This window comes from Leopardus geoffroyi, chromosome D2, assembly GCF_018350155.1.
Source record: "Leopardus geoffroyi isolate Oge1 chromosome D2, O.geoffroyi_Oge1_pat1.0, whole genome shotgun sequence".
NCBI classification, from domain to species: domain Eukaryota; kingdom Metazoa; phylum Chordata; class Mammalia; order Carnivora; family Felidae; genus Leopardus; species Leopardus geoffroyi.
In genome coordinates, this window is record NC_059334.1 from 35485189 (window position 1) to 35504614 (window position 19426).

The window sequence follows — 19426 nt, forward strand, 5'->3', positions numbered from 1 at the left end:
AACTACTATATGTTGGATTTTGAGTTTTATGCCTTAGTGCAGTTTTAGTCATACGGATCCTTTTATTATTATTATTATTTTAGAGAAAGAGAGCACGCACACACATGAGCTGAGGAGAGAGGCAGAGGGAGAGAGAGAATCTCAAGCAGGCTCCACACTCAGCACAGAGCCTAATGTGGGTCTCAATCCCACGACCCTGGGATCATGACCTGAGCTGAAATCAAGAGTCAAATGCACAACTGACTGAGCTACCTAAGCACCCCCATACAGATTCTTCATATTAATTTTGTCTTATAGTTCTCTGGGCTTCTTTCATGCCTCTGATGAAGATCTATATAAATGAGTCGTTGTAGCAGAGCTTTCAGTTGTCTTTTTGATAAAAGAATTATCTTGGTTAATTCTTGGATTGGACAGCTTGGAAAAATATTACATTGATATCATTTGAAACTTCTCCTTTTCCTTGACAGGCCAGCAAATATTATCGACTGTGTGGTGTATAAATACTATTATAAGCAAATTGTCAAAGAGGCTTGCTTGGACCAATTGTTAAGTTCATAATTCAGTTTTTTTAATCTACATCACTAAGGCTAACTCAATCAGCTTTATGCTTCCCTAGCGAACAGCCTAAGGAATTGTAGTTTCAGCCTATCACTTTCTGTTAACTTAAGTGTTTAGCTTGTAGTCATCTATTTCAACCTTTTCAAACCCTCAAAATGGGTCTTCAAATCTATATGTCATTAGTACCTCGGACCATAAGAGTGCATACATACTTCTTTTCCCAGCGTTTTCCTTAACATGTAGATAGTACCCAGATTTGTGCTAGAGACACTGACTTACTTTCTGCCTTACATGGTTTGGTGCGGCAGTCGCTTCAGTTGAGTTGGATCTGCTCACTACTCAGGCTCAAATCCCATCCTTCTATTAATATCTCTTGGCAAAGATAATTTTGGAGGAATGTAAGTTAAGATGTAGAGGCTCTTGACAGTTGTCTGCAGTTTTTTTTTTTTTTTTTCATTTTCAAGAGGGAAGTTAAGTTGAAAAGTAATATTGCTTCTATTTTCTGTATCAGTCCTAAAATTAAAATATATGCAGAGTACAGAAAGAGAAAGGGTTTGGTTACACAGATGTGTTTTTGTAATTTGATAGCCTGTTTTAAGAGCATTAATGGTTATAGTAATGTTCATCAGATTGTGCCCTTAAGATATTCAGGAATCAAGAAAAACATTGTGAATTTAAAATTTTTAACTATTTTTTTTAACGTTCAACTTCTGTCACCCCTGTCATCTATATAAAAGAGAAATTGGGGAGGAGGTAGACTGTTTGCTATAAAAGTTTTTAAACAGACAAAGTAAAAATACTGAATACATCTAGATTTAATCATTGTTAACATTTTGCCATTTTTACTTCACTTTAATTTTTTAAAGTATTTTTAAGTAAATTACACATATGTCATTTTATTTCTAAATGCTTCAGAATAAACCTCTAAAATTAAGGACATTTACCTTATCAAGTTAATAATTCCTATCATTGTCGCCATCCTGTTTCATTATCAAATTTCTCTAATTGTCCCCAAAATGCCTTTCCTGATGGTTTGTTCAAAACAGGATTCAGTTAAGGTCTGTACATTGATCTTGGTCATTTTTCCCCTCCCCGGGTTATCATAAGATTGATTTATTGAAGAGACCAAGCTATTTGTCTTATAGAATGTCCTACTTTATGGATTTTTCCATTTGCTTTCTCATTGTATCATTTAACTTGTTCTCCTATCCTCTGTATTTTCTGTAGACTGCTAGCTATTGAATTAAAGTTTTGAGTAATTAATGTCACAAATGAGATCAGAAAACTTTATAGGTGATGCTGTGTCCTTTATACTGCATCGTAACAGAAGGCACAGAATATTTGGTGATTCCACTATTAATGGCAAAAACTGATAGGATTGATCACTGGGATAAAGTGATGACAGCTTGATCCTCTCATTATAAAGTTATACTTTGCTCCCCGTGACCAGCATATAATCTGTGATATTTAGGTTCCATGAAACACCCAGCTTCCTGTCATCCTTTCACCTAATGAATTTAGCATCTGTTGATGATCCTTGCCTGAATAAATTTCATTAGGGATTGCAAAATGATGATTTTATGAATCTATACATTTATTAGTAGACATTCTTCTCTACAGAAGAGCTTTCTGAAAGGTATTGTTTCAATTAAAAACACAACCATCAGTATGTTCCTTAGGTTTCAAATGATTGTCTTTCTTTGCTGGGGTCAAAACACCTGAACTCACTGTGACAGCTACAGTAAAAACACGCACTACATCTTCTTTATTCCAACTTGTGAAGTGTGTTGACATTATGCTGCCTTTTTTTTTTTTCATGCCAAGGGAAAAAGAAATCTTTTTTGGCGTAAGAATAAAAATTGAACTATGTGGGTATATTGAGATAATTGTGTAAAAAGAAGACTGTATGAATGAGTTTCAAAATGGATTATTTCTTCATTACCTAGCACTTTATAATTAACTGTTCTTTTTTTTTTTATTTCAGGAAGCTGCCACTTTTGCTAGAGAGCAAGGCTTTGAGGTGAGTTAACCCACAATTGCACACTAAACAGATCCTAAAGGTTTTTTCTAGCTGATAATGAAGTTCTTTTGGACAGTGATTGATGTGCTATTATACTCTCAGAGCCTCGCAGCAGTTGCCATGGAAACTTGGCAGTCGTCATGGTTTCTTTGTTCTGCCAGCACAGTGTTATGACGCACTCTGCTAGGTCTGCACCCAACATCGCCTACAGATGTTATTTATTGAATTTTGAAAAGCCTCTTGGGAAGCCAAGAGGTTGGGCACGGTTTCAAGCTGCCTCTGCAGATATGGGGCCTGTCAGTTTGTTCAGTTAAAAAGCTACCTCATTAGCTGTATTACATTTCATAAGGATTCACTGCTAAAGCAGTGGTGGAGCAAGACTAAATAGTGAAATATAATGTCATTTAAATAATTTCACCCCTACCACATGTAGATTATCATTATGCAAATTAATTTCCAAAGGTTGTACTTAACAGTTGTTAGGGACTGATTAATTTAAATCCCACTCATATAAACTTCCTGTTTTAATCTTCTTTTTTCTTCTCTCACTCTCTCTCTTTTTTTCTTGCATAAATGTATATAAATTTTCTGAAACCAAATATCAATAATTGGTTTTAATTTCTAGGTCCTAATTTTGTTTTCCTAGTAGAAGTATTAGCTGTCAAGATTCAAAACTCCATGTGGTTGTTGTTGGCAAAATTAAGACAGATAACACCATGTTTTTATCTATATATTATCTATCTTCCAGTTGATTATTAGAAAACATTGACTTTAATCTGAACCCAGGTTAACTGACAGAGAATTCATAAACTGAGTTTATAAGTTTTATGACTCTCATATGTATTGAGCCAGAACTATGTAGAATGCTGTGTTCTGTACAGCAACTTGGAATGTTGCATGGTAGTAATTTTAAAAAATTAAACTAACTATTTACATGCTCAGTATTGTTGACCATCTAGAAAACCTGTGAGCATTGATTGGATGTATCAGTAATCTCACTTTGAACTGTTCAGAGAAAAGTGTTGTATGAATTTGTGATGGAATAGTTATTTAAATGTACTGAAGGAAGATTCATTATCGAGCAACAGAGTAATACACATGCATGTTATCCATGTCATACATAGGACTTGACAGCCAGACATAAAGCTTCCTCTTCTTGGAGGAAGACATTGAATTTGTGGTATAAGTATTCTATGAAAAAACTAGATCCTATGCAAACTAACTTTTTCTGTTTTCTACTAACTGGCATCATATTAACCTTTGCATTAATTCTTATTTACTGATTCTAGAATTGTTTCTTTTTACCATAAATCTGCCATAATTGATTACAGCATATAAACCAAGTGATGATGTTTATAATAGTATATCTTACTACCTTCTAACATAGCAAAACTGCTCTGTTGGTAATGTTGACAGTAGTATGTTAGATTAGATAAAGCACACCATGTCTTGATGTGTCCCTTCATGAGTTTCCTAAAATACTCCAAGCATTGTAGAATATATAAGAGCCATGAGTAGAATATTTTTGTTAATAAATATAACCCATATATGGAATCCTATCTAGAGGAATTCAGTGATTTTAAAATGTCATTAAATTTTCCTTAGTCCATTAGACAGAATAGGAAAGCATAAGTTTGAAGCTTGGTGTTTTTAAAGAATCAAAAAAGAATAAATCACTTTATCTTAACACTTTAATATCTATAGAATCGCTTCTCAGCCTTTTGGCTAAGATCAAGTGTAATACCTATAGAAATGTGTCAGTGCTCTCAGGTCTACTGTGACAAACTAGACAAAATCTGCATTTTATCCCTCTCAACTTTAATTTTACCTCTAAACTGGGGCACGAGTGAGGAAAGAAATGAAAAGATTAAAAAGAAAGGTGAGCATTTTTTTTCTACTGGCTCTGCTGTTCTACCATCATTTCTATTATAAATCCCAATCAGTTCCCAAAGCCACTGAATATTGCAACTAGTGATATGTCTGTTAACAGACCAGTCCAAAAGCCTCTAAAAATAACCAGTATTTATTCATCAGGAAATATCTTCAGTAGCATTGTTTGTGATATTCTGGTTAGCTTCTCTGCAAATTTTAGATAATCTTTCTTTTTTAAAAAATCTTTAATCTTTAAAATGAATTGGGCAATTTTCAGTAAGAAGAGGCAGCTTAGGAGGGCACTGGAGAATGAGATAAAAACTGGAGCTGGGCAAAGCACAAAGCAGAAGAGAGAGGATATATATATATATATATATATATATATATATATATATATATAATGGAAAATTGCATAGTGCCTGATTCAAATGACAGACCTGCTAAGAATTTAAAATGACAATTCTTGAGGTAAAAAGTTTCATGAGGCCTTTTATTATTCTGGGAAATCAGTTCAGACTGCAATGTGTTTTTAAATCTACTTTATCTTGAACTGAACCAATTAAAGGTTTATATTTTTAGAACCCAAATAAAAATAAGATACTTAAAAATATGTTTCATTATTAAACCTTTTAAAAGCAGTCTTGAAAATTGATTTAAATTAAATAAAGAAAATACCTCCAAAACTTAAATATAATATTCTTTGTATTTTCATCCTTTGTGCAATAGACTATGTGCCAAATGATGAAAATAATACATACCTTCTCTGCTGAGTCATTTATTCAGTTTTACTCCAAGCAATGAATTTTAGTTTTATTTTAGATCTCTAAGATACATTACTTCTGACCATAGAGAAAACAAAGCAATCGTTTTCCCTTTTCCAACTTCCCCACAGCCCCTGACTCTATCCAGAGGATCCTAGGCTTGTAATCTATATCTGACCATTGATGACTGTATGATCTTATACCACTGAGACAGGAAAGTTTTGAATTGTGCTATCAATACAGCATCTGTTAGCCACAAAATTAATTAAAATTAAATAAAATTTAAAATTCAGTTCCTAAATCTCAGTAGACAGATTTCAAGTGCTCTCTATAGCCTTTGTAGCTTGGGACTGCCATATTAATACAGATATAGATCATATCTACCATCACAGAAAATTCCATTGATCAGCATTGGATAGAAAGTCCATAGAGTATTCAGGAGGTATTGATTCCCAAAGAAATCTCCAAAATTTTTCTGAGGTTCTTGTGTTCCTCACAAATGCAAAGGATACAATGAATGATCACCTAGAGTTTCTGGAAATAAGACACTAAGTTAGGTCCTACTGGCTAAGAGAGTACAATGCAGCTTTTCTAGGTGACTAAGTCCCCAAAGAGGACAGTTTTTTTTTTTTGTTGTTAAATATATTTTATTGTCAAATTGGTTTCCATACAACACCCAGTGCTCATCCCAACAGGTGCCCTCAAAGAGGACAGTTTTATTTTTTTTTTAATTTTTTTTAACGTTTTTATTTATTTTTGAGACAGAGAGAGACAGAGCATGAACGGGAGAGAGGCAGAGACAGAGGGAGACACAGAATCGGAAGCAGGCTCCAGGCTCTGAGCCATCAGCCCAGAGCCCGACGCGGGGCTCGAACTCACGGACCGTGAGATCGTGACCTGAGCTGAAGTCGGATGCTTAACCGACTGAGCCACCCAGGCGCCCCAAAGAGGACAGTTTTAAAACAGTAGATTAACAGAAAGAGATAAGATAGCCTTGTAATTATCTTCATTTAATCATTTGTTCATTCAGTAAATAGTTACTGAGCACTAACTCGGGGCCTAACACTCTGATAGACCCTAAACTCAAGATAGAAGTGACCAGAGAGTATACTGTGAAGGAGAACATGGGAGGGGTTCTTATTTTAGATATGATAGTCATAGAATGACTCTCTGAGGAAAGTAAAACTTGAAAAATATGGATATCTAGCATTCACAGAAAAAAACAAAACAAAGAAACAACAGGGAAACAAATTTCAAACAGAGGGAACAAGAGTACACAGGCCCCCAAGGAGAAGGAACATAATGTACTGTGTAGTCCAAGAGCTGAGAGAAGGCCAATGTGCCTGGAATGAAGAGAGGAGAAAGAGGTAGTAGGAGATAAGACTGGACACTGACACATCATGTGAGCACCGTAATTATTATAGGAGTTTCTATTTGGAAAACAAAAGAATGTGATATGGTTAAGTGAGGCACTGTGGGAACCCCACAATTGGTATTCTCTAGGAGTAGGTAGATTGTGACAGTATTAACATGTGTATCATCAGCTTGTTAAAAATGGAATGAAGAGGGTATATTCTTTAATTTGGAAGACAATGCTAAATTTAAGGTGTGCGATCACCAGTGACAATAAAAGCATAATTTAGCATTTATAAAATGCTTCACAGTTTATGAAACCTTTTCCAACATATAATTAATACATTTAATATTCACACAAGCCTTTTGGGGTTAAGTGGGGCATGTATTGCCCTATCAGTTCAACAGATGGAAAATAGGCTACATGACTTGTGCAGGATCACACATAGCTAATATATAATGGAGCCAGAACCAGAGCCAGCTCTTTAAGTCTTGTACTCTTTACTATACAAACTACACTTCTTTCTTTCTCACATCCTAACATATTGGAGGAGGAGATTAGATTTCCAAATGACCTTGGAAAATGAAAAATATCTTGAAAGTTAAAAACTGAAAATCACTAGGGTAAAATACAAGCCAGAATAATTAAGAGGAAAAAAATAGCAAACTTAAATACAGGATCATCAGTGACTTGTGCATGTGACAGAAAAATGATTTCAATTGAACATGCTATCATTTTGTGATAACAACAGAAAACACATTGCCAGAATTCAAAGAAGCAGTATAATCTGTGGAGCATGGAATATTGGTTAAGGGTATAATTTCTGGAGTCAGGCTTTGTAGGTGCTAGCCCTGGTTGTACACTTAGAATATTTATGACCTTAAGAAGCTTCTTAACTTCTCCGTGACTCAATGTCTTCACCTACAAAATGAGGATATAGTAATAATACCTACTGCCATAGAAGTTAAGATTTAATGAGCACTTTAGAGCTACATACATGGCTCATAACTAAATTATATGAGCTTTCTTCTACTCTTCCCCCTTTTTCCTTTTTCTCCTCCCTTATTAGATACTATAATTGAATTCCCAATACTCAAAACTCTTGAGGTCCTTTCTAGAGATTTTGGGGCAATCGCAGGATATGAGTTTTGGAGAGTATTAAAGATGGTTATTAGAGGAAAGAAATGAACATTTATTAAGTACTTAGCACTTGTTAAATATGGCATTAAGCTCTTTCACTTACTTTCTTTCATCCTCACAACAATTATTTTCAACTTTTTATTTTGAAATAATTCTAGAAATAATTCTAGACTTAGAAAATTTGCAAAACTAGTACACTCAGCTTTCCCTAATGTAACATCTTACACAGGTGAAGGTATATTGATCAAAACCAGAAAATTAACATTAGTGTGATACTGGTAACTGAACTACAGTCCTTATTCTGATTTCACCAGTTTCTTCTTAATTTCTTTTCTCTGTTCAAAAATCTAATCCAGGAAAACAAATTGCATTTGTCATGTCTCCTTTGTCTCTTCCTATCTGTGACAGTTTCTCATTCTTTTCTTGTTCATGATCTTGATCCTTTTGAAGAAGACTTGTCAATCATTTTATAGAATATCCCTCAATTTGAGTTTCTCTGATATTTTCTGTTAATTAAGTTGAGGGTATGCAATTTTGCCAGAAATACCACAGAGGTGATTTGCCCTTCTCAGTGCATCATTATCAGGAATATAAATGATGTCCCATTGTCTTACTTATTTGTCTTACTTATTGTTGGTGACATTAACTTTCGTCACTGGGTTAAGGTGGTATTTGCCAGTTTATTTTTTGTAAAGTTACTATTTTATCACTGCATTTAATAAACATCTTGATGATATTTGGGGACTGTACAAAAATCTTGTTTCACCTACTAATTAAAATTTGTAATGAGTAAGTATCTTAGGGGAAATACTTTGAGACTATGCACATATCCTGATTCTCTTCAAATTTTTGCCCACTAATTCTAAGCATATTTCTTTCTTTTTTAAAATGTTTATTTATTTATTTTGAGAGAGAAAGAGCAAAGGAGAGACAGAGAGAGAGGGAGAGAGAGAGAATCCCAAGCACTCTGCATGGTATCAGCACAGATATCAGATCTTGAACCCACAAACTGCAAGATGAGCTGGAACCAGGAATTGGACACTTAACTGTCTGAGCCACCCAGGCACCCCACTTCCCAACATCTTTTAGCATAAATACTTTCTTAGTTTTATAGATGAGGAAGTGCAGCCTCACAGAGGTTTATTTACCTACTCAAAGTACACAGATCTAGGTATGTCACACTCTCAAGTCCTTGTAATTTCATAATTCTGTTAAGATGCTAGCGCAAGTATAAGAGAGAAGAATCTATGGGGAGGTGGGGGTGGCTGCAGAACTAGGAATATATAACTTTGAGAAAACAAAATTGAGGTTTTAAGAAAAGTTTCCATCCTAGATTGGGCTCAACTATTGAAGCCAAAGCAGTGGCTCTTCGAGGCACAGTAAGAAATTTAGATCTGGTATTACTGACAGTGATTCCAGAGTGACAGAAGGATTTTGTATGAACCGTGGACATGGATACAATTAGAATAAAGTTTAACCATTCTGTAAAGATTTGTGTTTTATATTTGGGAAATTTATTTCAATCTTGAATTGCCAGTTTTATAAAATTTAATTTGAGACATAAGAAAGGTTTCTTTGATTAAGTTACTCAAACTCCCATAAAATATATATATCTTCCCATTGGCCAGAAGACAACTGTGGAATCTCATTCTTAATTTATTCCTTATACCACATTGAAGAAAGACCTCTATTTAAAAAACATCCACTACATCCCTCGGATTCTGATGATGATTGATTGATTGAATGTGTCTCTGGGCTTTGCCCCTTTATCTTTATTAAATATGAACTGTACCCAATCAAGCAAAAATCCGACAGTAGTAAAACTTAAGTGTGCTAAGGAGATTGGGAGAATATATGTCAGTCATTTTAATTAATGTATACATTTATTTGAGAGAGTGAAAATGTCATTATGTGGCTTTTGTTTTTCTTTTTTTAGTCCTTTCAGCTGTTACTAGTCATTTCTGATAGTCTTTCCCTAAAACTGAGGGAATTCCTTTTCTCAGATATCAGAGTTCAGGCTTAGTTTTGTTCTAAAATAAGCAACCCAAAGTGAAACAGTCAGCATGTTTGAAAGGTCAGCAGCATTGTCTTACCATACGTGGCTATTCTTTTCAAAAACAGCAGTCGTCCGGAATCGTCATGTTAGGTGCAGTAGAAGCTTGGATTCATGTATTATCTGGAATTTCTTAAGTATGTAGTGAACAAACAACATAGAATATTTCACTAAAGATTTTCATACCTTTAAAAATGTTATAGTTGCTGATGTTCTTTGTAACCATTATGACTTGTCTACCTTGATTACCTAAATTTTTCTGTCCTGTATATTCTAATTTACTTCCTTGATACCACTCATTTATTTCTCCTCTAGTATGTGTTTCTCTCTCCATAACTGTTTGAAACTATACACGAGAGAGTACCAAAAAGGCCAAACCATGCATGGTTTAGAGGGCCACTGAATTCAGACATGGATTTTTTAATTATTTTAAAATTGCTGAAAACATGATTCTAAGAATCTTACTGATAATAGCTCAAGAGTTAGATTTCAAGTCAGAACAGTTAAGATGTAAAACTTCATGGCCTATGTGATGTGAAAAATAGCATCAGTTTTCTAGAATTAATTTGTTATTTTTTTAACTTTATCTTCTTTAAATAAAATTAAGTCTGTAGGAAATAGCATCTCTTTCATTTTTCTTTGAAAATTTTGGCATTTTAGCAACATTATTTCCAGAGTCAGCATAATTCTGTAAACCTCTAAAATAATTCAATATTCCTTTTTTATTTTTTACAAATCTCTCTTTAATTGGAAATTTGAATATTGGCTATTTGCTGCTATTAAGAAATTATTAATTAAAAGATCTGTGTGCTGAAAACTATAGAAAGCTTATGAAGGTAATTGAAGAAGATTTAAAGAAATGGAAAGACATTCCCTGCTCATGGATTGGAAAAATAAATATTGTCAAAATGTCAATACTACCCAAAGCTATCTACACATTCAATGCAATCCCAATCAAAATTGCACCAGCATTCTTCTCGAAACTAGAACAAGCAATCCTAAAATTCATATGGAACCACAAAAGGCCCCGAATAGCCAAAGTAATTTTGAAGAAGAAGACCAAAGCAGGAGGCATCACAATCCCAGACTTTAGCCTCTACTACAAAGCTGTCATCATCAAGACAGCATGGTATTGGCACAAAAACAGACACATAGACCAATGGAATAGAATGGGAACCCCAGAACTAGACCCACAAACGTATGGCCAACTCATCTTTGACAAAGCAGGAAAGAACATCCAATGGAAAAAAGACAGCCTCTTTAACAAATGGTGCTGGGAGAACTGGACAGCAACATGCAGAAGGTTGAAACTAGACCACTTTCTTACACCATTCACAAAAATAAACTCAAAATGGATAAAGGACCTGAATGTGAGACAGGAAACCATCAAAACCTTAGAGGAGAAAGCAGGAAAAGACCTCTCTGACCTCAGCCGTAGCAATCTCTTACTCGACACATCCCCAAAGGCAAGGGAATTAAAAGCAAAAGTGAATTACTGGGACCTTATGAAGATAAAAAGCTGTGCAGACACAGCAAAGGAAACAACCAACAAAACTAAAAGGCAACCAACGGAATGGGAAAAGATATTTGCAAATGACATATTGGACAAAGGGCTAGTATCCAAAATCTATAAAGAGCTCACCAAACTCCACACCCGAAAAACAAATAACCCAGTGAAGAAATGGGCAGAAAACATGAATAGACACTTCTCTAAAGAAGACATCCGGAATGGCCAACAGGCACATGAAAAGATGTTCAACGTCGCTCCTTATCAGGGAAATACAAATCAAAACCACACTCAGATATCACCTCACGCCAGTCAGAGTGGCCAAAATGAACAAATCAGGAGACTATAGATGCTGGCGAGGATGTGGAGAAACGGGAACCCTCTTGCACTGTTGGTGGGAATGCAAATTGGTGCAGCCGCTCTGGAAAGCAGTGTGGAGGTTCCTCAGAAAATTAAAAATAGACCTACCCTATGACCCAGCAATAGCACTGCTAGGAATTTACCCAAGGGATACAGGAGTACTGATGCATAGGGGCACTTGTACCCCAATGTTTATAGCAGCACTCTCAACAATAGCCAAATTCTGGAAAGAGCCTAAATGTCCATCAACTGATGAATGGATAAAGAAATTGTGGTTTATATACACAATGGAATACTACGTGGCAATGAGAAAAAATGAAATATGGCCCTTTGTAGCAACGTGGATGGAACTGGAGAGTGTGATGCTAAGTGAAATAAGCCATACAGAGAAAGACAGATACCATATGTTTTCACTCTTATGTGGATCCTGAGAAACTTAACAGAAACCCATGGGGGAGGGGAAGGAAAAAAAAAAAAGAGGTTAGAGTGGGAGAGAGCCAAAGCATAAGAGACTGTTAAAAACTGAGAACAAACTGAGGGTTGATGGGGGGTGGGAGGGAGGGGAGGGTGGGTGATGGGTATTGAGGAGGGCACCTTTTGGGATGAGCACTGGGTGTTGTATGGAAACCAATTTGACAATAAATTTCATATATTAAAAAAAAAAAGAAATTATTAATTTAAAAAAATATACTAGTATGTGGTTATGTTTAAATCATTACCTCTCAGGGATACATAATAAAACATTTATGGATAACATTTTGTATCTGGGATTTGCTTGGGAATAATATGAAAGGCAAGTGGGTAAAACTATAGATAAAAATTATCACAAATTTAAAATTGTTGGGGCCACCTGGGTGGCTAGGTTGTTTAAGGGGCTGACTCTTGATTTCAGCTCAGGTCATGATCTCACAGTTTGTAGAATTGGGCCTAGCATCAGCTTGGGATTCTCTCTCTCCCTCTCTCTCTCTGCCCCTCCCCTGCTCATGGTCACGCTCTTTCTTTCTTTCAAAATAAATGAATAAAGTTTTTAAAAAAATAAAATGTTTTCAACTTGATGGTGGGTTCCTTGGAGGTTATTGGACTATTCTATTTACTTTTGTATGTAGTTAAAATTCTTATAGTAGGGGTACATATCTCTCCTATTTTGAGCATGAGAAGCTAAATCCTTAAACTACCAGTAAGTTTTGCTTTATTGTACTGGTTATGAGAACTTTTTCCTCTTCTCTATTAATAGACTGAAGACATTAAAGAAATAGCCAAAAAGACACAAGCTCTGCCAAAGGTGAATCCGAAGAGGCAGCGAATCGTGATTTTCACCCAAGGAAGAGAGGATACTATAATGGCTACAGGTACATGTGGAAATTGTATGAGAAACCCAGTATTATGAAGATTAATTGTAACAAAATTCTATATTCTTGATACAATTTATTTGAAAATAGCATACTTTCTTTTCTGTTTTTTTTACCACCTTCATGCATTTCACTGACCCCATCCCCACCCCTGCCTTTGGCAAACACCTATCTGTTCTCTGTATTTATGAGTTCAGTTTTGGGGTTTTTTTATTTTTTGTTTGTTTCTTTGTTTTAGATTCCACATACAAGTGAGATCATACAGTATTTTCTTTCTTTCTCTGAGTGATTTCACTTTGTATAATGCCCTCAAGGTTCATTCATATTGTTTAAATGGCAGGATTTTCTTCTCTTTTTTTTTATGGCTGACTGATACTCCATTGTGTCTGTGTCCATTGGATACTTAGCTATTGTCTTAGCTATTATAAATAGTGCTGCAATGAACATGGGGGCATAGATTTCTTTTTGAGTTAGTGTTTTTGTTTCTTTTGGATAAATACCCAGAAATGGAATTGCAGATCATATGGTAGTTCTATTTTTAATTTTTTGAGGAACGTTCATACTGTTTTTCTATAGCGACTGCACCAATTTACAGTCCCACCAACAGTACATAAGTGTTTCTTTTTCTCCGTGTCCTCACCAACATTTATTACTTATCTTTTTGATAATAGGCATCCTAACAGCTGTGAGGTGATATCTGATTGTGGTTTTGATTTGCATTTCCCTGATGATTGCTGATGTTGAGCATCTTTTTGTATACCTGTTGGCCATCCATAATAATGATCTAGTTTCATTCTTTTGCATGTGGCTGTACAATTTTCCCAGCACCATCCATTGAAGACTGTCCCTTCCCCATTGTATATTTTTTACTTTTTTGTCATAAATTAATTAATCATTTAGGGATGGGTTTATTTCTGGACTCTCTGTTATGTTCCATTGATACTTGTGTCTGTCTGTTTTTATGTAAGTACCATACTGATTTGATTACTAGATCTAATATAGTTTGAAATCAGGAAGTGTGATGCCTCCAGCCTTGTTCTTCTTTCTCAAGATTGCTTTGACTATATAGGGTCTTGTGTATTTCTTTTGATGGTTAGTTGGTTGGGGTTCTTTTTTACTATTTTTACCCTCCCCTCCCCCTGCCCAGACTCTTTTTGTGGTTCTGTATAAATTTTAAGGTTGTTTCTTCTATTTCTGTGAAAATGTACCTTTTGTAGTGTTTTTATTTTAATTTATTTTAAGTTTACTTATTTATTTTGAGAGAGAGAGAAAGCAGGAGAGGGGCAGAGAAAGAGAGGGAGAGAGAGAATCTCAAGCAGGCTCTACACCATCAGCATGGAGCACATGCGGGGCTTGAACTCACAAACTGTAATATCATGACCTGAGCCGAGGTTGGACACTTAACCTACTGAGCCACCCAGATGCCTCTGTTCTTATTTTAATAAGTAGACCTACCTTCTATCTCAGTAGAAAAGATTTCATTTTCAAGAAGGTAATTTATTAAAATTCAGTTGAGTAAATCCACTTTGATTTAGTTTATTTACCTTAATATATTGGGAATATTGTCAGTCTAATAATGTCTTTCCTAAAAAAAAAAGTTTTACTTAGTAAATTCCTGTGCTTGCTTAAATGAATTTATCCAATTATGAACAAATAAAATCCACAGATAAGTTACTTCCTCAGTTTTAAACTTCAAGAAGAAAACCTCACTTATCTTACAGATATAGGAGTTTCATCTAGTAAATAAATATTTTATTGGTTAAAATATCATCAGTGTGATGAAAACTATTAAAGCCAAATATAAACCTGTTAATTCTGTGTGAACCAGTAAGATTAAAACTTGTCAGTTAACTAATAATTATTTTAAACAGTAGCAATTATTACCTTTGTGTTTTTTCAATATACTGCTAAACAGAAATTCAAGATATAAGCCTTAAACATCTAACTAGGAAATAAAATTAATACACATAAAAATGTAAATACAAAGAAGTAAAATTACACTTATTCATTATTGGTACAGACTATATGGGTTGTATTGACTCAGAAAGGAGACTGATCAATAAAGCCAAAAGAAAGATGTTATAGTGAATTTTTCTTGAATTTAATATTTAAGCCTGAAAAGGGTCAAAAAAAGAAATGAGTGTCAATTTTGGGTAAGAAGAGGCCTTAGAATTAATTCATTCCAACTTTCTTACTTTAGAATTGTCAAAAACAAGATTCAAACGCTTACTTAAAAAATATTTATTTCAGGGGTGCCTGGGTGGCTTAGTCAGTTGAGCATCCAACTCTGATCTCGGCTCAGGTCATGATCTCACAGTTCATGAGTTCAAGAGCCACGTGGAGGTTTGTGCTGACAGCACGGAGCCTGCTTGGGATTCTGTCTCACTCTCTCTGCTCCTCCCCTGTTCACACATGCTCTTTCTCTAAAGTAAATAAACAAACAAACAAACTTAAAAAATATATTTATTTCAAAATAATCCAGTGAGTGACAAATAGTGGAGTTATAAATGAAATGGTGATGGGTATATGTGGGGTGGTCATTATGTTATTACTTCCACTTGTGTCTATATTTACAATTTTTCCGTGATTAAAAGTATAAAAAACAGAAAGACAGAAAAATAAAAACTAATTCTCAATCAAAATCAGAGATACTAAGTAATTTTCCTAAGATACGTTGATATCCTTGCTAAGCCTTGAATTCTAGGAAGGATTTAAAGCAAGGAGAGCAATCTAGTCATATGAGTGAAGAGGACCATATGAGCAAAGGCATCAGGTACCATATAATCTTTAATTGTTGTGACAGAAAAAGCCACGCTGTTAATTTGTGCAAGAGAGAAAAGAAATAAATCACGAAAAGATATCCCTGCATTGATAATAACCATCTGGATTGTCTTCATGTAGTAGGTGGCCTGTTCCTGTCTTAGCAATGAACACTGCTTGGAAAAGTGAAAAACATGGAGACTTCTTATCTTACAGGACTGTAGTACTGCCTTCAGATTCATAAAATGCTACTTGGTTGCTCTTTCTGGAGACATTTATTTTAAGGCTTTATATATTCTAGATATATATAGTGTACAAGTGTCTTCCTCATTGTGAATTTATACAATTTCCCCAAAACTGATATCTTTAAAATTAGTCCCCCCCTTCCTGTGACTCAATTTCTTTGTCAACTCATTTTGTTCTTTATGAAATCTATTAAACCATTCTTAGGAATACTTACTGGCAAGAATTTATTTGAGGAAAGACATTGGCTAATCTTTACTCTTCATACTATATGAAAATGAACTTAAATTAGAGGATGCACTATATCTGCAATGCATGATAAATACAAGATGGATAGAGAATCTGTTCAGCGGTGTCAGCTACAAAAGCAAACATGATAAATGTTAATGCAGTTTTGAGCCCTGGGATAAGCTATTCAGTGCACAAGCATAGCTGAATCTCTTTGCTATGTTGTTATTCATGGCAGCCAAATAAATGTCAATAATAAAAGAGAATTAAAGATTTTCATTTCCCAGAGGCAATCCTCTAATACGGCTTGATCTTTCATTTCATTTGTAATTCGTTCTCATGTCAGGATGCAATCATTCGCCAGGCTCTGGGTGTCATGTTAAGTCATTTAATAATGATTAAGAACATAAAAATGCTTGGCCTGTGGGGCAATTCACAGAAGAGATGCCAATTTATTATTGTTTTTCCTCCTTTGCTTTTGAATATGGATCAGCTTTTTCCCACCTCCTAGCATTAAAATACTAATGGAGAATGGGGAGGGAAAGTATCCCTTAATTTACCATAAGTGACATTCCAGAATGGCACAAGGCAGTGCTAACACACTTATTAAAACACTAATTAGGAATCATTGTTCCTTAAACCTCACAATGTGGAGTATTTTTAAATGATCACTGCTAAGTTTGTGTCATTTAGCAATAATGTAACAAAGTCAGTTTTCTTGGTATTTAATTCTAGAGACGTTTCTCCTTTTGAGATATATATGGTGTCTATAAGCCACTTTCTGTTATTTTATACATGTAGTTCTTTGAATTCCTCTTTGCTAAATTGTCTGTGAATCTAAAGTCTTTAACATCCTGTTTGGTCACCTCTATTTCAGTTGAGTCTCCATTTTGTATACCCATCTGCCGAGAAGTTTTGTCACATATCAACCATTGTATCATTGCTTGCAGGCTAATTGAGTTCCAACCTTTTTTGGGGGAGTGCTGTGGTGGGGGTGGCAGGGAGCACTGGAAAGTAATAAGAGTAAGAAGCCAGGAATGACAGGCAGGAAAGAAAATATGATTCTATACACTTTGAACCTTTTAATAAATGTTGAATGAACCTGTTAGGTAGCACAAGAGTCAGGTCAAGGAAGTCATTCCTGTGTCTATAAACTGTAGAAAAACTAAGACTATAGATTTTTATTTCCTACTGGACAGCAATTACTAATGAGATCTTCATATATCAATACCTTATTATATTAACAATTGTAGTAAAAATAAATATTTTATATACATGCATATATACAGAATACATACACATATACAGACATATATGTCTTTATAGAAAGTTTATATTTCTCCAAGTTTCTGTACTACATATATCACTAAAAATTGGAAAAAGCAATAGGATTTTTATTCTAAATTGAAAATAATGCATTTCACACTTTTGCTCTTATGTGACACAATGAAATAGGTCCACTCCAGAATAAATTGTAGACTTCTCTGAATACTTTCAGAATTCTTTCTGGTCTGTTTGAATTTTGATTTTTGCCAAACGGAAGAAAATAGATTAGGTCAAAAGTTTCATGTGGAAGACAGGGGCTGCCATGTCAGAATCACCTGGTGGGCTTTTGATAAATATAGCCCTGCCTTCATAGAAGTATGTTCACTTCAACTTGATACATCCCTATGAAGAGTAGTAGAATATACATCCTTGAGAAGATGTATGAGAATGGGGTTTGTAGAGTGTGAGGGAAGTGGAGTATAGGGTTGTGTATTGTTGTAAAGATCCTTTAGGTAATACAGCAATGCTGTCTGTCCTTCATCTCTCACTTTGAAACCTTTGGATTAGGTGATTTGATAATGTTGCCCAAGTTTATGATTTTGTAGGATGATAGAAACAGAACCTTTTAGTAGCTAAACATCTAGTATTTGAATAAGTCAAGCCTTGGTGAATGCTTCTTTCTCTTGATAATTCACAAAGTGTCATGTACTCATCTACTATTACTAGCAATCTACATATATTATTTTAAATAGCCAAATTCATTTGATTAGTTTATAATTTAAGGTAGTCTCATCATAGTGCCCTTTGTCATTTCCTTATAAGTAAGTGAGGTTACTGAAGCTGCTTGTCTTCATGTTCCTGAGACCTTAAAGAAGCTTGTCACCCCATTTGCTAGTTAAGTTTTCATGTTCTTTAAAAATACTCAGTGCTATACATTATAAGAAAAGGTCAATGTGTTTTACAATTCTTGTAGACATAAAGTACAGAAAGTGTGCAATAGAAAATGCAGACTCTAAAGAAAACAACTTTAGCAGCTGGAAGAATAATAATGTCAGCACATCATCACAACTCCTACTCCTACAAAATATTGTCATAAATCATTTTGGAAATGTTATCTATACTACAGCCAAACCAGTTTTAAATGATGATCTTGTTGGCATACATTGCTGATGTTGTGAATAGAACAAATTAAGTGGCATTCTTTCAGAGTGTCTATACATGATATTCATGAAAAAAAGTTCTTTATTTTTAAGAATATCCTTTTTTGAGCATTATATTACTTTTGACAACATAAGATGCTCTAATTTCTTGTATTTTCCCTGGTTCCGTCCTGGAATCAACTACTTTTTCAAGTATCCCTCTTTCCTTTAATTAGCAAATGATATTTAGAAACCCAGATCTGGATGCAAGATATGCTCATTGCTAATTGAGAATCATTGCTTTGGGACCCTTCTGGCAAACAGATTGGCAATATATGTATGTGTATTAACTCATGCATACATATCCTTCTATATGTATTTCTATATCTATTTATCTACTTAAATTACATGGTTTGAACCTGCTGGTAACTTTGATTCCAGTCTAACAACAGAATTCATTCTAGCCTTCACCCTTTCATTCCTTTTAACTTCCTCTGACATTGGGAGTTCTGGCTCTCATTATCCAAAATATATTTACTTATTGTTCCATCCTAAAGTACTTTCAAATTACCCATACCCTTGTGAGAAAAGAACATATTTACTTCCTAAAGTGTTTGTTTACAGTTCTTTTTATCTGTAGCCCTCTACAGTCTAGTCAAAATACTGTTATCCAAAGTCACTTTGGGTTAGTTCTTTTATTCCATCTACTTCAATGTGGTTACATTACTTATTTGTAATACAGTTAGGTTTATTTCTAAGAGTTTGTATTCCATCTTGGTTTCCTTTCATATCTAGGCTGGTTTTTTTTAATAAGTA

At 34.6% G+C, this 19426-nt stretch overlaps 1 protein-coding gene across 4 annotated transcripts in view; it reads left to right on the forward strand.

Moving 5' to 3' along the window:
* Positions 1-19426, forward strand: part of ADK (adenosine kinase) — a 529136-nt gene that overhangs the window by 415379 nt on the left and 94331 nt on the right. For all 4 annotated transcript variants that reach the window (XM_045439672.1, XM_045439675.1, XM_045439674.1 and 1 more), the window contains 2 exons: positions 2543-2578; positions 12860-12974. In XM_045439672.1, coding sequence (XP_045295628.1) covers positions 2543-2578; positions 12860-12974 — 151 coding nt within the window. The remainder of the gene's footprint in view (positions 1-2542; positions 2579-12859; positions 12975-19426) is intronic.